Here is a 19,307-nt window from a genome sequence, read left to right as displayed (position 1 = left end):
GTAAAGTACAAGACTATTTGACTTTTGAATATCTTGACTATGAACATAATGTTTATATTTGGTCGCAGGAGAAAAAGAGATTCATGTTTGTTACATCTTTATATATTTTATGACTCAATTCCTTGCAAAAGAGTTCAAGACTTTGCATAAAAAGAAATGTTTGCAAGTTCAACATCAGCTGCGCAGGATGGCATTATATGTCGTTTAAGTCTTCAACTTCTGCCTTTTATCTAGGGATACAGAATACAAGGGATTGCAGCTCTCGCTAGATCAGGTTTCAGCAGCCAAGCCATCATTCCCATATGCAAACTCAACTCCAACTATAACTGACAATAGAAAAGGGAGTAAATCACGTCTTTCAAGCACCAAGTCGAAATCTAGGACATCTCCCTATCCACAGGTATGAGAAATGTGTCTATTTTCCCATTATGGTTGATTTTGTTTGTTAACAGAATATTAGAAAAGAACCAGATATTAAAGTCCGGCATTATGAGAGCCTTTTAAAATGTTACATCGATCTGCTGACAGAAAATGCATGGCTTGTACTTCCCATGTTTGTACTTCCAAGTAATGTCTGAAGGAGGATCTTCCATATCTTGCCCTTGGTGAGTCTTTGCAAACAGATACACTAATGGGTCTCTTTGGAAGGGGTCAGAGCAGCCTTAAAGAATTTATTGTAGAAAGGCAAGACAGGGTTTCGCTGATGCTGCTCAGCACTGAGGGCATCTCCTCCTGATCCACCCTGACATAGGAACGAATGATGGGCTTTTCATGAATGTCCCTCCATCATGCCTGATGGGTTAGGGTGTTCGCCAAATTGCCCTACCTATTATGAGCAACCAACCGTATTCCTACCAAACTACTTATGGCCTAACCAGTCAAGACCAGGGCTATTTACCTCAACCCATCTCTGGGCAAAATGGAACATATAACAAATGGCCCTCGAACAAGTCACTCCTACCCCTCCTCTCAAATTACTGCTAGGCCCAGGCCCAGAAGCAACCAGCAGATCTCTTGATGACCAGAGGGAGGGTGGGTGGGTCACCATGCAGAGAATGCCTGTGTGGTAAAGGCAGGAAGATGCTTATATGGTCCTTTATGTAGGCTGGGCAATTAACTACCTAAGTCAATGTGATCATGTAACTTTTTTGAAAATAAAAGGGACAAGAACAGCATCCATGAACTCAGTGGCCATTAATGCACTTTTTCAGAATATCTGACAGGATGGTGGACTCATAAAGAAAAAGGTGCTTCTCTGTGTATAGAGAGGCCTAGGTCATGACAGCATCTTGAATTGGGCCCAGAAATTATGAAAATCAGTTGACAGTCATAATGCTAATTGAATTTGTGGTCACCTCCCCTCCTCTGTGATAAACTGAAACATCTTGAAGAGCAACTTCCTCTGCCATTAGTCAGTCCATAAGCTTTTAAAGGTATTGTCTGATTGCCAGAGAACCATGGGAAAACCAAAATGGTTACAGATGCTCTCTGGGAATCTATTGGCAGGTCTGGGTCCAAGAGAACTTCCAGACTGCAGACTTGCTTTGACAGGTTTGACAACACTTCTTTTATCACTGGTAAATATATCTCAACTGAAAATATGCATCCTCAATAGGGCTGCCAGCCTCCAGGTAGTGGCTGGAGATCTCCCAGAATTACCACTGGTCTCCGGGCCACCAAGATCACCTGGAGAAAATGGCTACTTTGGGGGGTGGACTCTATGGGATTATGCCATGCCAAGATCCTTTCCCTCCCCAAACCCCAGATCTTCAGGAATTTCCCAACTTGGAGCTGGCAACCCTAATCCTTAATCATTATTTTTGGATTAGAAAATTTGTATCCTGTCTTAAAGAATTATGTTCAAGGCAACTTCCAGGGATAGAAAACAATACCCCACCCCCCATAAAACCAGAAATAGCTAGAACAGCATACTACAGTGATAAAGCCAGTAAACTTCCAGAATACTGATTAGATATATCATTTTCTTAAAGCCAAAAGAGAGATCTGTTTTCTTGGAAAGTAGCTCTCTTTTCAATGAGATTTTGAGGAAGTTCAGAGAAGTATGATTCAGGAAACATTGTACTCCCTTTGAATTGGATTTGTTTGCTGTCAGTGAAGCCATCACAAAGCACATTCTGATTGACTGTGTGGTGACATCATCATCAAACTCATTTTGTGAGCCCTGTTGTTTCAAAATGAGTCACTATATGATTAAGAACTTTTGCTCTCACTCTGAATTGCCCCCCCCCCCATTCAGTGATTTCATTCCACAGCAAAAATTGATTGACTACTGAGGATGTCATTGAAGAAGAAGAAAGGGAGAAATGGTTCTGAAGTAGAAACAAATTGAGATTGAACAGGTTTTGAACAGGGCATGAAAAAGTTCAGCAAAAAGAGATTTTGAGGAAGAAGTATTATGTTTACCTTGAAAATGTTTGCAGGTGAAAATTCAGTGCACTGCAGTGCAGTGCAGTGCAGTGCAGTGCAGTTCTAATTTATGCCCTGCCAAGCTTCCTGCTGTATGCCCCGGCCCAAGACTTACTTGGCACTCTAGTTTGTGGCCTGTGTGGGGGTGAAAGCATGTAACACATGGTAGCTACCATTAATATTGGGGCCCAGCAGCTCCCAGCAGCCCCCTTGGGTCTGCACAGGCAGCCAGTGGTACAAAATACCCTGCCAGCCAATCAGCAGCAGGCTGGCCTGGCTTCCTCTGGCGAAGGCTTTTCAGCTTGTAGATTGGAAGTATGCAGTCTTCCCTCTGGTCCATCAGTTGAGTTTGTATTAAGAAGCCAGTTGGGCCCACTCAGTACTTGGCTTCCCACCCATCCCTCCCTCTCTATATTGATGGTGGTTTGGGGGGTCTGTACTGCTGTTCATCTGGTTGAGATGTCATTCCTTGGCTGTTGGTTTTAGTTTCTGTAACTTGCAGTGAGGTTTGGGGTTTGCTAATTGTTTTCTTGCTTTGTGACAACATTATGTAGGGCAGGTTGTGGCAGTGGGCACAGATTCTTTTTGGTGGAAACATGGCCTCTGAGCCCAGTTTGTCATAATTGGGGATCCCTTTAAGGGATCTTGGGAGTGATGTACTCCCCCAGTTGGGGGCTATCAGAGCATGCTCACTCTCAGGAGGCAGGGGATTCATGCAGAAGGGTGCTCCCATGTAGAGTCCCACTTACTGTCATCCAATGGTCCCCCCCTTCAGCAGGCAGGCTGAGGAGGTAAGGGGGTCATTGACTGGAAGGCAGGTCAGCCAATGCTTGGATTGGTGCTCTATGAAGCGCCAGGGTTCCATAAACTGTAAACCAATAAAGTCGTAGCCTTTCTAATTCCAACAAGTAGTCTTGTGTCTTCTGTCACCTTGCCCTCACCCCTTACCCCCCCTTGATGCTGGGCCCTCAACCTATTCCAGTCCATCTTCACTGTCAGTTAAATTTTCCTTTGTTAAAGTCTTACATCAGTTGATCATGTACAATTGCAAACAATATGTAAAAGTGGAGTTTATTATTTGAAAACTTGTAATGTTGCTTCTTTTAATTTTTAACTTCTATATTGCCATCTGTCCTAAAAACAAATATTTTATCAAGGAAGTATCCATGCTGGGTTTTTATCGATTAGCAAAGAAGCATACCCAACCGCAGAGCGATTCTTCGTAGCCCTTTAACTTGTTGTTACCAGTTCCTTATTTTTCCTCACTGAAACCTCTGCTGAAAAATTACAACACAGCGACTGTAAATAACTTATAGCAGATGGGTTTGCTTTACTTCTACCCTTTCATTTGCACCTCATTTGAGTCACCATTTCATTCTGGAAACGTGAGTTACACAAAGTAATGTAAAATGAAGGTAGCAGTTTTGGCAGTAACATAGAGCACAGTTTTAAATGTTTCCTTTAAAGATGAAACAAAGTACTATGCAGAAGTTATTTTCCTTCTAATGCAAGTGGGATGAAGGTAGGAGATGCAGACAAATCCGATGAAATGATCAGCTTAATCCACCATCTGGTTAACCAAAAGATTTAACCCACACTCAAACATTATGAACAAACCAGTTGGTGATATTTATTTAATTTACATCCCACCTTTCTCTGTAAGACTCAGGGTAAATTATAGAGTGGTGGTGGTGGTGGTGGAGAGTGCCCTCAAGTCATAGCTGACTTATGGCAACCCCTGGTGGGGTTTTCATGTCAAGAGACTATCAGAGGTGGTTTGCCATTGCCTGCCTCTGCAACCCTGGTCTTCGTTGGAGGTCTCCCATCCAAGTACTAACCAAGGCTGACCCTGCTTAGCTTCTGAGTTCTAACGAGAACAGGCTCACCTGGGCTATCCAGGTCAGGGCAAATTACAGAGTACAGAATGAGAAAAAATATATAATCATGCAGTATAGGACATCCAATGTACGTTGCAATAGGATTAGGAATACGATAATGTTAACAGCAAGTAGCCCAGACTGACATACTGTGAGCAGTGAAGAATGTGATTATAAAAGTTTAGGCAATGCAGAACTCATTCCTCAATTCTGTATGAAAGCACCCTTCTAGGCCATTCTATCCCACTACATCCTCCTAAACATCCTCCTAAACATTTCTGTTTTGCGAATTTTGCTGAATGAAAGTACTGTGGGAGCCTTTATGACCCCCTCAGGTTCTGATATTTAGGTTCATTGCACCTCCTATGTGTGTGCACATCCTGTATGCAGAGCCCAAATGGAAGAATTCCTAATTTAGGAAGTCTTTTTGTGACCCCAGGTAGTTGTAACGTCTAGATTTGAACAATTGGGCTACTTACAGTTTGTTTCTGGCTTATAAATCAGGTTTCTAAACTAAAGTTAAATCCTGATTTAGTATCCTGATTTGTGGAACAGAAAGAAATCTCATTTAGTTAAATTCTCCAAATCCAAATGTTATGGCAAACTGTAGTTAGATAAGAGACATCCTAAACCAGAAAGTCTTCAGACTATATTCTTCACTTAAAGTGAAGGAAGGGGAAGGAGTGCCGGAGTTTGAGGATTTAAGTTTCATTTATCATATCATGAACAAATTGAAGTCTGTTTGTAGTGTCTGCTAGGGGTGGGCATTTTGAAAAAAAAATAGTAAAAATGGGATTTGGAATCAGGTGGTGGTGGTCCCTATACCGGTTTGGGTTTGTTTTCATGTTTCTCCTCCCTCTGGAATGGGCATTTATGGGTCCATCATTTCCAATGGAGGAATAGGGGATCTTCTCAGGGGTCCAAAGCAGGTGTTTTTAGAGTAAATAGAGCTAAATTCACTGGGAACCAAGAATCCCCTGTCCTCTAAAGACTTTCCCTGGTTTGAAGGAAATTGGACAAAAGGGTCTGATTTTATGGACCCCTGAACAAGGCACCCCAAAACATAAGGAAAATGCCATGCTTCTTCCAAGGCAACGTTGAACAGCAACAGAGAAATACTCCTTCTCACCCAGGAAAAACAAAGCTTACCGCATCAAAGAACAGAGCAACTCTTTTGTCTCCTTCCAACTTGGAAGATCTTTAGGGAAGAGGATGGAATTAGTTTCCTGCAAATTTGATGCCATTTGCTCTGGAAACACCTGCTCCAGACTGTGGGAAATATCCTTTATTCCCCCTGAAAAGTCATTTGGGGGAGTGGTATATTTTCGTTATTTTTTTTCCTCTGGAATTTTGGTCACCTAGTGACCGCATACCTCTTCAAGTGCAGTTTGGGGTCCCCATTAACTTACTTAGGCACCATTGGCTTAAATCCAAGTAAATAGTTTCAGGTGGGTAGCCATGTTGGTCTGTAGGAGAAGAGCAAGATTCAGGTCCAGTAGCATCTTAAGGACTAACTAGATTTCCAGAGTCTGAGATTTCAAGAGTCAAAGCTCCTTTCTTCATATACTTCTTCAGGAGTATCTAGACAAACATTTCATATGGTAAATTTTCAGTGGATGTGAAATCAGTCGAATATACTTCTTCAGGCATCTGAAGAAGGGAGCTTTGACTCTCAAAAGCTCATACCCTGGAAATCTAGGTGCTACTAGACCTGAATTGAAATCCAAATAGTTTTTCTTTCGAATATCACCATAGTATTATTATTTGCTTCATTTATATCTGGATTTTCTCCCCAGTGGTGACCTAAAGCAGCTTACATTGACCTCCTCTCTTCGACAACAATTCTGTGAGGTAGGTTAGACTGAGAGTGCATGACAGGCCCAAGGTCACCCAGTCAGCATCATTACCAGAATGGGATTCAAATGTTGGTCTTACATATCTTAGCCTAACCACCAAACCACTCTGAGTCTCACCCACTAGTCTTTATATGGGGACTAAAATAAATTTAGAATCTTGTTTATCCATGGCCAATCCAACATTTTATTTATAATGTACAACCCCCCCCCCCAAAGAATACATACTAGCAGAACCAATCATAACTGGAATATTTTTTTAAAGTTTAATCATTCTCTATAATGATCATGAAAAGTATTCTTTCTATAGTGAAGGCGCTTTGGAATTCCCTTGCGTCTTAGAATTTTTTCTATAACTCATACTTAGCAGTCTCATAAAATTGGTTTAGATCCCATCAAATTGTTGCAATCTTAATTGCAGCTGTTAAAATGCAACCTTATTTACTGTTATAAGAACCCAGTGTTATGAGTTTCAGCGAAATACTGCTAAATTGCCATGTGATGAATACTGAGATCCTATTTTCTAAACGCCCTTCTAACTGCAGAACAAATGGGACGATTTGCCAAAATTACCATACTTGGATCACCTGTGTATCCAGTGCAACAGAGACACTGAGCCATCTCTTACTATCTTGTCAGTAGTGGGCAGCTCCCAGATCTCTTTGGATAACCCCAGTTCTGCTCAGATATCAGCTGCCTGTAGAACCCTCGGTGATATCCCTACTATTGGCAGATTCTGATCCAGGAATAATTCGCTCTGTGACAAAATTTCTGACAATAGTGATCTCTTTAAAACATCAAAGGAGCAGATCGTGTTAAATATAAATAGAAGTGGATATATTTTCTGGATTTGCAAATGGGCTCTCAGTTATAACTAATGCACAAGTCTAGTGATTTTAGTATTAGACTATTTTATCTTATTAGATTTTATCCTCCTTTTACTACCTATTTTATGCCATGTATATTTTATTAGGATATTTTATCTTGAATGTTTTATTCTGCTTGGGATTGGATGTTTTAATGATTTTATGATGGCTTAAATTTTGATTGCTGTAACTATGTAATTCAGCTTAAGACTTATGGTCAATTGAGCTTGTAAATAAAGGAAGGAGATCCTGTTTTGCCTCTTGTTATTCTCTCAGAAAGGACCATTTAGAATCACTTGGAATTCTATTTCCTTAATTTAGACAAATCTCTCATTGGTTAAAATGATAGTGTTTGATAAACTGGTGTTCATATTAGCAGGCCATTATTAAGCACTGGCAACTTTGTTTGGCTTTTCAAATACATCCCTCTGTATTCCAAAAAGTAACTTGTCAAGTGGTGTAGACTCACCAGCTACAGAAGTTACTTTACTGGTCATGCGGTATTACTTTAATCTAAGCTTTTCACCATCTGTTCTGCCTATAACAGTGAATGCAAAAAGAACATATTTTACATTTCAGGGTTACATTAGTAAAAAAGTAAGATAAAAGTGATTTAAAAGCATGCATAAAATAGTTCTCAGTACAATGCAGACAGAATCTGAAGATGCTAATGCTCAACGCAGCCGAAGTTTTGGATAGTGAAGAAGACTTTACGAGGGAAGGGCTTCCCTTAGTGTGATCTGAGCAGGTTATCAAAATAGAGATAAGAGTGGCATATATTGTTTAAACATCTGGCACCAAATATGAAGCCAGCTATTGTTCTCAACAGTAGGATAGATGTTGACATGATCAAGAGGACATGAAGGGGAGATATGAAAGGTGTGTGCGCCATTGTTAAAATGATGGAGTGGGAATGTGGTGCTGCTCAGCAGTTTTATAAAGCCACTATCCACAGATGCAGACATGGGTCAGGGATCTTTACTCCTACCTGGTTTGACCCTTGAAAGCATATTCCCTGGAAATCTTGTTTGTCTTTAAAAAGCTTTCTTGGCCTTTCTTCTTCACAAGTATTACATATCTTTGTAACTAGTAAGATTATATTGTTCTGTGTTCTCCATTTTTCTGAGTAGTGGAAAATGTCAGGGTTTGTTTCCTTTGGATGAGAGTGCTAGAGGCTGAAAGTATGCTTGTTTGTATGCTTTATTTAGGAATAGAGGCATTCAGGCATTCCTACTGAGCAACTAGTTTCACTGATTTTAGGTAGTAGAACCTCTCATCTCAACCTGCCTCTGTCATCTCCAATTTACTTGGTGTAATGGTTAAAAGTGGTGGGACTCTAATCTGGAGAGCTGGGTTTGATTCCCCACCCCTCCACTTGAAGCCAGCTGAGTGACTTTGGGTCAGTCACAGCTCTTCCAGAGCTCTCTTAGCCCCACCCACCTCACAGGGTGTTTTATTGTGGGGATAATAATAACATACTTTGTAAACCGCTTGGAGTGGGTGTTAAGTTGTCCTAGTGGTATATAAATTGAATGTTGTTGCTGTTGTTATTTCTCTTTCCCTCATGCATACTGATATCCATGTCTGCTCCACCCCTGTAGGTGGAATTATAACTCCTTCTCAAATACATGATGGACATCATATTCAAAAACAGGTTCCCCAAAATCAGGAGAAAATTCCTAACCACTAGCTCCTTTAGATGAAACATCAACTAACCATTTTAGACTATGAGCAAGTAAACTGTAAAACAACTAACAAAGGCATGGTTAGCTTGTACTTTGGCCTCTCTTCTTAACCTAAGTATTATATAGCTTTTTAGGCTTGTAAATTGATACATTCTTCCAGATTAGTTGCCAGTGTTAAGCTTTGGAGCTCTTTCAGTCAGGGGGGAAAAAGCTAGACGAATGAAATGTATCAACTTTCCAGCTTTGACAGTCTTTATATAAAGCTTAGGTAAAGAAAGACCATGAAAGACTTTGCCCCATTTTGGTTGCAGTTCAGAGATCATGTGCAGCAGAATCGTGCGACACATTCTATAACTGCGAAGGGACTTTTTGTACCAGATTACCAGAGTGATCTACAATGAATGTGATTTTTAGTTTAAATTAGTAGAAACAAAAAAGCTCACTTTGAGTCAGGATTCAGGATGCTTAGGTAATTCTGAGCATATGCCATACACAGTCAGACACTGCACAACTAAGACTGAAGGCAGGTCAAAGTCCTGACCAAACTGAACTTCAGCCACTTCTTTTTTTAGAAATGACAGCCAGTGCCTTGGGGGCTTGAAATGTGAATTTCATAGTCTCAGGTTAGGGACCTCACTTGGAGAGTTTTACTGTACTTATTTAGGGATTGGAATCCTCTTCAGACACAGAAAGGAATTAAGAATGTGCAATGTTAGCCCCAGTGATGTGTGAAGCCTCTGACATACCTGGTCTGATACACATTCTAGAAAGCTGAACTTTTGTCCTTACCTGATCAACCGAGCAATGATTCCTTCTGCTCCAGCCTCCAGCTAAATTATCAAGCATAAACTCAGGGATCCAGAACAAAGAATCCAGCTTCTGGGTCTAGATACTGGGTCAGCTACCATGCCTGGTCCTGATATGAGCTCAACATATTCAATAATCAGATGAAATAGATTTTGGGAGCCATCGGTGATGTCATGATGTCACTTCTGGTTTTCCCTAGAAGTGATGCCAGTCATCTCTAGGAATTGCTGAAAATGCCATGGTAAAATTGATTCCTAGAGAAGCAGGATGTGACTTCCTGTTTCTCTCTGGAAGTGATGTCACACTGTCACTGATTGTGGTTTTTTTGTCTCCCACTTGCTGCTGGAGTGGCCATGAGCAATAGCTACTGGCAGCAGCAGATCTCCTGTCCTCAGCGGACATATGGCAACCCTAGCAATAGACTATGCATAACTTTATAAAAATCCATCCATGCCAGGTTCAGGCATGATGAATTTAGTAGTCTGTGTTATAGAATGTCTGTCTTTTGAGGTGGTTTCAGAAAGTTATTTTATAGTAGAATTAAACAAGTGTGTGAATCTAGGTCTATTCAGGTGTGATTGCACTAAAAGATCTCTTTTGGTTGGTTGGTTCGTGTTGTCTTTATGTGTTTAAGCCTTGTTGAAATGAATTGAAGAAGTGCCCCAGAGTTAGTGAATTGCAGCTTTATCTAAACCATTTCTATTGGCTAGATTTGAGGATTGGGATGTTATATCCATCTGCACTACCGGTGGGGAGAAAATACTGTCTGAGCTGGTTTTTTAAAATTACTCCTAAGAAAATGTTTTTGAAGGTATTCCTGAGACAAAAGAAAGATCTGTGGCCTTCCTAATTCTTTCCTTTTTCAGTGATGACCCTTTCCAATCAATTATCATTTTGCTGGCATACTGTATTAACTTTTTGGATGTCAGCCCATTCAGGAAGTGCCAGTCCATATTATTCAGGATCTAGCAGCCCATAAGGAAGCATTGGATGGCTGGAGATGGTCAGAAATAGATCATATGATTCCTTGGCTGCTCCTTTACTGCCAGTAGTCCTTTTAGCTACAGAAGGTGGTGATTGATTTCAGGCACAGCTCCAGGCCAAAGAAGCTCTTTGTCCTGTCTCAACCGTTATCTTTTAATTCAAGGGGACAAGCCACATTGCAAGCATTAAAACAGAGAGCAGAAAAGATCCAAATATGGTTGAAATAGTTTTCTCATCTCCACCCACTCTTATCTGCCAAAATGCAATTCTAACCCAGTGTGGTATATATGGGAATTTACTTCTTGATCAGATGAGCATACTTCTACTTCAAGAGCCAATATTTTTCTTCTCTCTCTTTTTTTTGACAATCATTAAATTTAAAAAAACCTTCTCAACTTTTCCACTGAGAAAAGGCAAATCTAATGTTAAGACCTGCTCAATGACACAAAACCTAGACCCATTCCATATTCTTGTATACATTCTATTCATCCCATACTGAAGCAGAAGACCTCAGTGGACTGTACTCATCTGTAGGCTAGTTAGATACTTTAGCTGTTGGAGAAAAATTTGGACAATTCCACAATTTCTAAGTCACATCTTGGAATCAGGCAAGCCTCCTACATTAGAAAACAGTAACTTACATCTGGAAACAAGATGTTCCTAAAGACACATTAACCATTCAGCAGCAGTAGAGTAGTTTGGGTGTTGATGTTTGCATTAGTCAGGGAAAGGGGAAGGAGGCTGGGTGGGAAACCCAGGGTGGTGAAAGTGTGTCCGCCCATCATCTGAAGCTTCAGCTATTTTCTTTGATTAGTTCTCTAAGCTCTTTTCTGTTCTTCTTGCTCTGTCTGACATCCAGCAGTATCTAGTACGGAGGATTTACCTTTAATCATTGCAGCATCTTTCCTTCTCCTAGTTCTGCACAACAGACATTATAGCATCTTGTTTACAGATTGCCATACAAAGCAGGGCTGGGTGACCCAGAAATGTAGCTATGTACCAGGGCGTGCGTGTCTTTTGCAATAATGGATGGTTTCTGATTGCTGTCAGTAGAAATCCATGCTCTCCTCTGTCCTCTTTCTTTACCCTAGATAGATCAACCAGGTCCCACCTCACATAAGAATGCCCTGCTTTGCCTAAAAGTGGAGCGTTTGTAAGGAAAGTAGAGGGAAGGCATACTGCCTCAGCAGTTTTGATACCATTAATCATGGTATCCTTCTAGACTGCCTATCTTAAAATGAGAGAAATTAGAGAAAGTACATTTTTTTTCAAGGGTAGAATCTAGAAAGTGGTTCTGGGAGACTGCCATAACCTTTGACATGTGTGGTCACACAAGGTTATCTCATTCCATATATTGTTTAACAATATATACAATTTCTAGAGGCCTGGGCTAATTTGTTACTGGTATGCAAATAGTGTCCAGCACTCGTTTTCTTTTTTGCCAGATCCAAAGGAAGCAGTGGAGTTACTCAGTATCTAAAGGCCATGAGGAACAGCACAAGGGTCAACAAGCAGTAACTTAACTCAGACATGACAGAAGTGCTATTGGTTGGGGGTGCAGCTGAGATGGGATACAACCTGTTTTGCTTGCTTGGTTAGTTGGTTATTTATTTATTTAAGATATTTATGTACCTACCACTCTCCCAAGCATCTCAGGACCCAAGGTGGATAACAGCAATATAAAAATAATTTCATAAAATAATAACATAACATAGATAAAAATCATGATCTGAACAAACTATAATCTAAACCATTGTATGCACTCACCAGCTGGGCATTCCCCCCTGCCCAGTCTCAGGCTTGTCTTCTCCCTGAAGATTGAAGCATACAGCTTGCTTGTTGTCTTGGGCATGGCATTTCTCCTAGATGCCCAAGTATCGCCATTGCTGAGTGCTACAAGTGCCATTGATCAAGTTAAGATGATATACTAGCTGTGACTCCCCTGGAGCCACTTGACCTGGCCACAGTTAAATATGCACTGGTCACTTCCAGGCTAGGCTACTGTGATGTGCTGTTTCTGCAGCTGCTTACATAAAGTTTTGAGAAACTGCAGTTAGTCCAGAAGTTATTAACAGAGGCCTGCTGATATGAGGATATTATATCTATTATGTCAAATATAAATTGTTTACGAATATTTCTGGATCCAGTCCAAATGACTGATGACAATCTTTAAACTCTACATGGTTTACAGCTAGGGAATCAAGGGAATCTCCCAAGTGACTTTTTCCTGCTTTGCTCCTCCTGACTTCAGCAGGTGGCTACATAAGAGGGACTTTCTAGGTGGTGCCAAAATTAGGGCTTTCCTTATCCTGTGGAGTGGCCTCTGATCCCTCTTGGTATTTAGGAAACTGATTAAAACCATTTTGTTAGATGGTTTCGAGCCACTGTGGATCCTCATCAGGAAGAAAGGTGGGGTAAAGAAAAAAATAATAAAAGATCTGATTTAAGTTAAATCTTATGCCATTGTGGTTGTGTTTAACTGTGCTTTGTCCCTTCATTTATAATTTAATTTTGTTTTTTTCTGATGAACCGAGAACTAATGAAAATTTGATTTATTGCAATTTATGCTGTATTTTAATTGTTTAACTTTATTTCAAATGTTTATGGGATCCAATGTCTGAAAAGCAGGAAAGCAATATCAATTTTTATAATGGGACTATAATATTTCTGTATAAGACTAGATTTCAATCTTTATAACAGTCCTGCAAGTGAAGGTAAGAAAAGGCCTGCTGGATCAGACCAGTGGTCCATCTAGACCAGCAACCTGTCTCACACAGCGGTCAACCAGGAGACACAGAGTCTGATGCCTTCCCTTAATGTTGCCTCCTGGCACCTGGTATCAAGAGACTGATTATTTCTGAATGTGGAGGTTAGTCCACCTTTAGTCACTATGGCTAGTAGCCACTGACAGACACATCCTGCATGAATGTCTAATCTCCTTTTAAAACTGTATGTGCCTGGGCCATCACTACATCCTCTAGCAGCACATCCCACATTTGAATCACTTGGTTGTATAAAGAATTATTTCCTTTTGTCCATCCTGAATCTATTGCCCATGAGTTTCGTTGGATACCCTTGAGTTCTAGTATTTTGCGCAGGAGATAAAAAGTTCTCTCTGTCCATTCTCTGAACCCCGTGCATAATTTATTAATCTTTATCATGTCTCCCCTTAGTCATCACTTTTCTCACAGACTCAGAACAGATGGTAGGTTCCTGTTTGATTGGAATAATTTATAACATTATTTAGTCACAGGTATTTTAATTCTGCATTTCCTCCAAGGAACACAGAACAAAATCCTCTCAAAAACCCTGTGAAGTAGGTTAATATGAAAGAGAGTGAAAGAAAGATGGTGGATACGAATGATAGTGATAATAGTGTTTAGAAATCCACTCTAGGGTTTCTATTATACAAAGATTCCTGTTCAGTATTTAAAAGTGCTTATACACTACTCATACATAGGGGAGTAGAATCGTATCGGATGTTCATATGTACAACCAAACATTTGCAGAAAGCTCCATGGAGGTACAGATGTGTAAGTTTCAGTGAAGATTTTTGCTGTGTACACATGTCCATTATGTGAAATGGTAGGTATAATTCCACTCCATCCTATGCATCTACTGTGTACATACTTTTGAATGCCTGAGCAGGAACAGAGACCAGAACAGTTTCAATTTAATAGCACCTATAAGCAGGGCTTTTTTTCAGGGGGAATGTGGGGGAACGGAGTTCCAGAACCTCTTGAAAATGGTCACATGGCTGGTGGCCCCGCCCCCTGATCTCCAGAAAGAGGGGAATTTAGATTGACCTCCACGCCGCCAAGTGGCGCAGAGGGCAATCTAAACTCCCCTCTGTCTGGAGATCAGGGGCAGGGCCACCAGCCATGTGACCATTTTCTCTGAGGGCAACCCATTGAGTTCCACCACCTCTTTTCCCAGAAAAAAGCCCTCCCTATAAGACTAACAAAATTTGTGGTAGGGAATGAGCTTTCATGAGTCATGGCTCTCTTCTTTGGATACCAATCTATTTATGATTGTTGCTTCTTCCGTTCCAATCTAGTTATGATTGTTGCTCACATGTTCTCTCTTTCTCTTGCCTTGAAAATGTTATGGGGGGTGTTTCCATAAGATGGCTGTGCCTTGATGCCACTTTATATGCACACACTTGGAATTGTGAATATCTTACCATGATGGCTCAGAATAAGGCCAGATTCCATAGGGTTGTACAGCAATGCATTACCAGAAATCAAACAGGTAGCCTGATCCACAGACCATTTAAATGAGAGTACATCAATATAAGTTGACTTAGGGGCAAACTAAATATGACAGTGTCCATGGATCCTACCCAAGAACACCACCGCCATTTTGAAGTGCAGCAGGCTGAGACGTTTCCCCCCCTGCATCTTTACAAGTGTTGAAATGGATGCACCTCCCCGAGTCATTTCAGCACTTGAAAAGGCATTGGAGGGAACAATAGAGCCTCGCCCTTCTGAACTGCAGGCCTGATCCTCACAACATTTTAAAATCCTTTTAAAATAGCAGCAGCACTCATGGTTTGGACCCACAGACATCATCATGTCTAGCTTGGCCCTTAGTCCATTTGAGTTCTAGTTTCACTGGCCTGTGGATTATAATGAAACTCTCAACTCTTAGTGAACTAAATTGTTTTGAGGTCTTACCCTTCCCCCTGACTTTTCAGTTTTCTTTTCCCCCTTGCAGTATTCTGGATTTCATACAGAAAGATCTGAATCGGACCATGAAAGCCAGTGGGGTGGAAGTCCACTAACTGACACAGCTTCTCCACAATTAATGGACCCTGCTGAAAGGCCAAACTCCCAGCATCATGATGTCTCCTGTGCCTACAAACAGTACTCAGACCGTACCTCTCTCTGCTATGGTTTTGCTCTTGACCATTCCAGGTTGGCTGAGGAGAGACACTTCCATACCCAAGCATGTGAAAGTGGCAGGTGTGAAGCTGGCCGATACTTCCTAGGCACTCCACAACCTGGGAGGGAAACATGGTGGGGGTCGCGAACTGCCCTTCCTCTAACTAAATCTTCTCCTGAGAGCAGAGATGCCTATGAAAACAGTATGCCTCACATAACTTCCATTCACCGGATTCATGGTAAGTGTTGAAAAAAAAAAGCCTGGAAGCCATGTTAGCAACCCTGAACCAGAGTTTCAAAGGCCTGTCTAGAAAATTCTTAGTTTGTTTGCTTATCCTACAGTAAAGTCAGGAGATGTTAATTCCTTGATGACTACCTTATCTACAAATCAGTCTGAAGACACGAGTTCTGACACTCTTGAAAGCTTACATTCTGAAAATCTTGTTGGTCTCTAAGGTGCCACTGGTCAAATCCTGCTATTTACTTATTTATTTACATTATTTATAGTTTGCCTTTTCCACTGAGACTCAAGGTGGTTTAGATAAAAGTCAGTAGGATTTGAGTCCTACAGAACTCTGTCTGAACTCCTGGCTTTCCTTCTGGCTTTAACCCTTCAAAGTACTTCCAGCAGAGAGTCCCGTTTTTGCCTCTGCGAAGAGAAAATGACAGCCAATGGGGAGACCCATGGCTCATGCCTTTCCTGGGGTGCAATCTCGCTGAAACTTGGGGGTTCTTCAGAGGACAGTGAGGACTATGTCCCCTGCAAATTTGGTGGGTATTGGACATTGGGAAGGTCAGTTTGTGGGGTGTTTAAAGGGCCCTGCCCCTTGCACGTGGCAGGAAAGGGCCCTTTAAACTATCAGCTGGCAGGTGGCAGGGGGGAATCCCCCCTGCCACCTGCCTGCTGATAGTTTAAAGGGATCTTTAAAGGGCCAGGTAAGTGGGTTTTAGGGGAGGGGGGATAAGTGGGGGGGGGTTGGGGGTGGGGTTTCTGGCCCCCACAAACAATGAACAACGAACATGTCCAGGAACAGTTCATGTTCATCCATGTTCATTGTTCGTTGTTCATGGATGGCACTGAACGATGAACAGTGTGTTCGCCCCCCCCCCCCCGTTCATGCCCATGTCTATTCCCAACAAGCATCACTTCTGTTTTGTCTGGATTCAATTTCAATTTGCTCATATTCAGCCATTTGACCATAGCTGTCAGGCAGTGATTCAAGATTTCTACTATATCCTGTGGGGACCTGAATATTGAGATATAAAGTTGGGTGTCATCTGCATATTGATGACATCCAACTCCATAGCTGCAAATGAGTTCTCCTAAAGGCTTTACAAAGAGGTTAAATAACATGGGAGATAGGACTGCACCCTGCAGAACCCCATTCTGGAGATAGCTGATCATTCCATGAGATACAATTTAAACTTTTGATGCCCACTTTGGTCTCAAAACACCTCAACTAGATAGCATGGTCTACTGTGTCAAAGTCTGCAGACAGATCCAGGTGGAGCAATAAGGAGGCATGGACTTTGTCTATATTTATATGGATATATCCACTAAAGCTACTAGGGCCACCTCTGTCCCATGACCTACTGAATCCAGTCAGAAAAGGGTCCAGAGTGCTAGAGTTATCCAAGAAGATCTGGAGTTGGTCAGCTACTTCTCTCTCAATCACTTTGCCCAGACAGGGCAGATTAGAGACTGGGTGATAACTGGCCACATCATTTTTGTCTAGGGATGGTTTGAGCAGCCAAGGGAAGGTGCCCTGCATTAATGATTGATGTACAATAGACCTTACTGGTTCACTTACATGGTCCTTACTTGATTTTAACAGCCAAGATGGCACAGAAGTAGTGGCTTTATAGATGTCAGGATCCTTTAAGGTCTGCCATTGTAACTGGTTCAAGGCAGTCTATATGTGAACCAGATGATGTAATTAAGCATTTCTTCCATCTCATCTGTATTGTAGCTAGAATGCAGAAATTTATTTACTTATTTTTATTTATTTATGTCATTTATAGTCCACCTTTCTCACTAAGACTCAAGGTGGATTACATAGTGTGAGATCAGTGTAATCAGTAGCAAGAACAAGGGTAGGCATTTCCATACAGTGTCAAGGACATTTCCATAAAACAATGTCATAGGGTAGATGAATACAAGTTTACAGAGACATAGCATTAGCAAGGATCCAATACAGGGTTAAAGGATTGCTGAAACAGAACACAATCAATTCTAGGATTGACATTAGACAACGTGAAGCACAAGCAGTATATAGGAGTGCATATTTAAAGCAACAGATAATATGTAAAGCAACGTAATGGTGGAACCCATGGTTCCCAACTCACTGGTGACACATCCGAGACCCCCTCCTTACAATAGCACCCTCTAACTTTTTTAAATCTGATAGAATTCTGAAGAATACTGAAACAAAGTATAAGTAATTTAAACATGACACGTTAAATGCTGCAGAATTCTGAAGAATACTGAAACAAAGTATAAGTAATTTAAACATGACACGTTAAATGATGCAGAAATCACCTAGTAGGAGCATACTTACAGTATCAGACAGTACACAGTAATACAGTCTACAGTTCCTATCCCTTTACCAAAGCATCTTTCTGAACCACTTTATTACAATACAGCTCTCCTACCTGCCTAAAAAAGCTCTGCTGAATAATTCAGTTTTGCATAGTTTGTGGAAAGCCAGGAAGGTGGGAACCTCCCTAACCTCATCAGGCAGGCTATTCCATATGGTGGTGGCTACACCAGAGAATTCTAATGACTGGTAATGATTGAATTATAGTTTGTTGGTGGTAGGCTTCTAGGTATCTTTTTGAATGGAAATGTCTAAGACTCTGTCTGTTTTCCAGCCCTAAGAGTGCAGTCTAGTGCTAATAGCTTGTCTCCTTTGTTTATTCATTTTCTAGGAAGAGGTCACTGGGATGAAGATAGTGTTGTTAGTTCCCCAGACCCAGGTTCAGCTAGTGAATCAGGTGACCGCTATCACTCCGAGCAGTATCAGGGCAGCCCACATGAGCCCAGCAAAATCGAAACTCTAATAAGAGCGACCCAACAAATGATTAAAGAAGAAGAAAACAGGTCACAGCTACGCAAATCAACTCCTGATCAGCTGGTTTCCATTAATGGGGCAGGGAAAAAACATTCAGTTTGTTTCGCAAGTTACCACCAGCAGCAACTAAGAGGAGACATCTGCCGGGTCCCCAGCATCGCCAACACATCCCCCTGTGAACACACACAGCAACGAGATGGGAAGATGATGAGCCCACATGAAAATGACTATGACCACAGTCCCACAACACTGTCTAGGATAAGCAGCCCCAGTTCTGACCGCATATCTAAGTCAAGTTTGATACTAGCTAAAGACTACCTGCATACAGAAGTGTCCCCTCATCAAACTCCAGCAGATAACCCGGCAGGTTCCCCAAACTATTACAGTTCCCATAGGCAGTACTTTGATAAGCATGCATACACATTGACAGGATATGCTCTGGAGCACCTTTATGACAGTGAAACCATTAGAAACTATTCTTTGGGTTGCAATGGATCTCATTTTGATGTGACTTCTCACCTACGGATGCAGCAAGATCCAGCCCAGGGACACAAGGGGACCTCTGTTATAATAACCAATGGAAGCTGATTGGTGGTTTCCTCCCTCTTTTAAAAAAATGTTTGTGCTAGGAAAGAATACTTTTGCAGTAATAACAGCACACACATATGTTTTAATACCCTTGTTATTACCAGCATTTGATAAACTACAATGCACTAGAGAGAATACTTGTAAGGTGCTTGAAGGTTGTTGGTTTACCCAAATTACTGTTTAAAAATGCACTGGTATCAAGGTTACAGTAAACAGAGTTAAATCATGGAGGCAGCACCACGTTGTGGAGCATTAAACTGGGAACA

At 41.2% G+C, this 19,307-nt stretch overlaps 1 protein-coding gene across 1 annotated transcript in view; it reads left to right on the top strand.

The window, feature by feature from the left end:
• The window catches only part of SIM1 (SIM bHLH transcription factor 1), a 69,109-nt gene extending 50,068 nt beyond the window's left edge, over nucleotides 1-19,041 (top strand). Inside the window, exons 9-11 of the mRNA XM_054990519.1 lie at nucleotides 235-400; nucleotides 15,216-15,621; nucleotides 18,311-19,041. Coding sequence (XP_054846494.1) covers nucleotides 235-400; nucleotides 15,216-15,621; nucleotides 18,311-19,041 — 1,303 coding nt within the window. The remainder of the gene's footprint in view (nucleotides 1-234; nucleotides 401-15,215; nucleotides 15,622-18,310) is intronic.
• Nucleotides 19,042-19,307: the final 266 nt, after the last annotated feature.

This window comes from Eublepharis macularius, chromosome 1, assembly GCF_028583425.1.
Source record: "Eublepharis macularius isolate TG4126 chromosome 1, MPM_Emac_v1.0, whole genome shotgun sequence".
In the NCBI taxonomy this organism is placed as follows: domain Eukaryota; kingdom Metazoa; phylum Chordata; class Lepidosauria; order Squamata; family Eublepharidae; genus Eublepharis; species Eublepharis macularius.
Note: the sequence above shows the minus strand (reverse complement) of the source record. Positions and strands in the feature narration are given on the sequence as shown.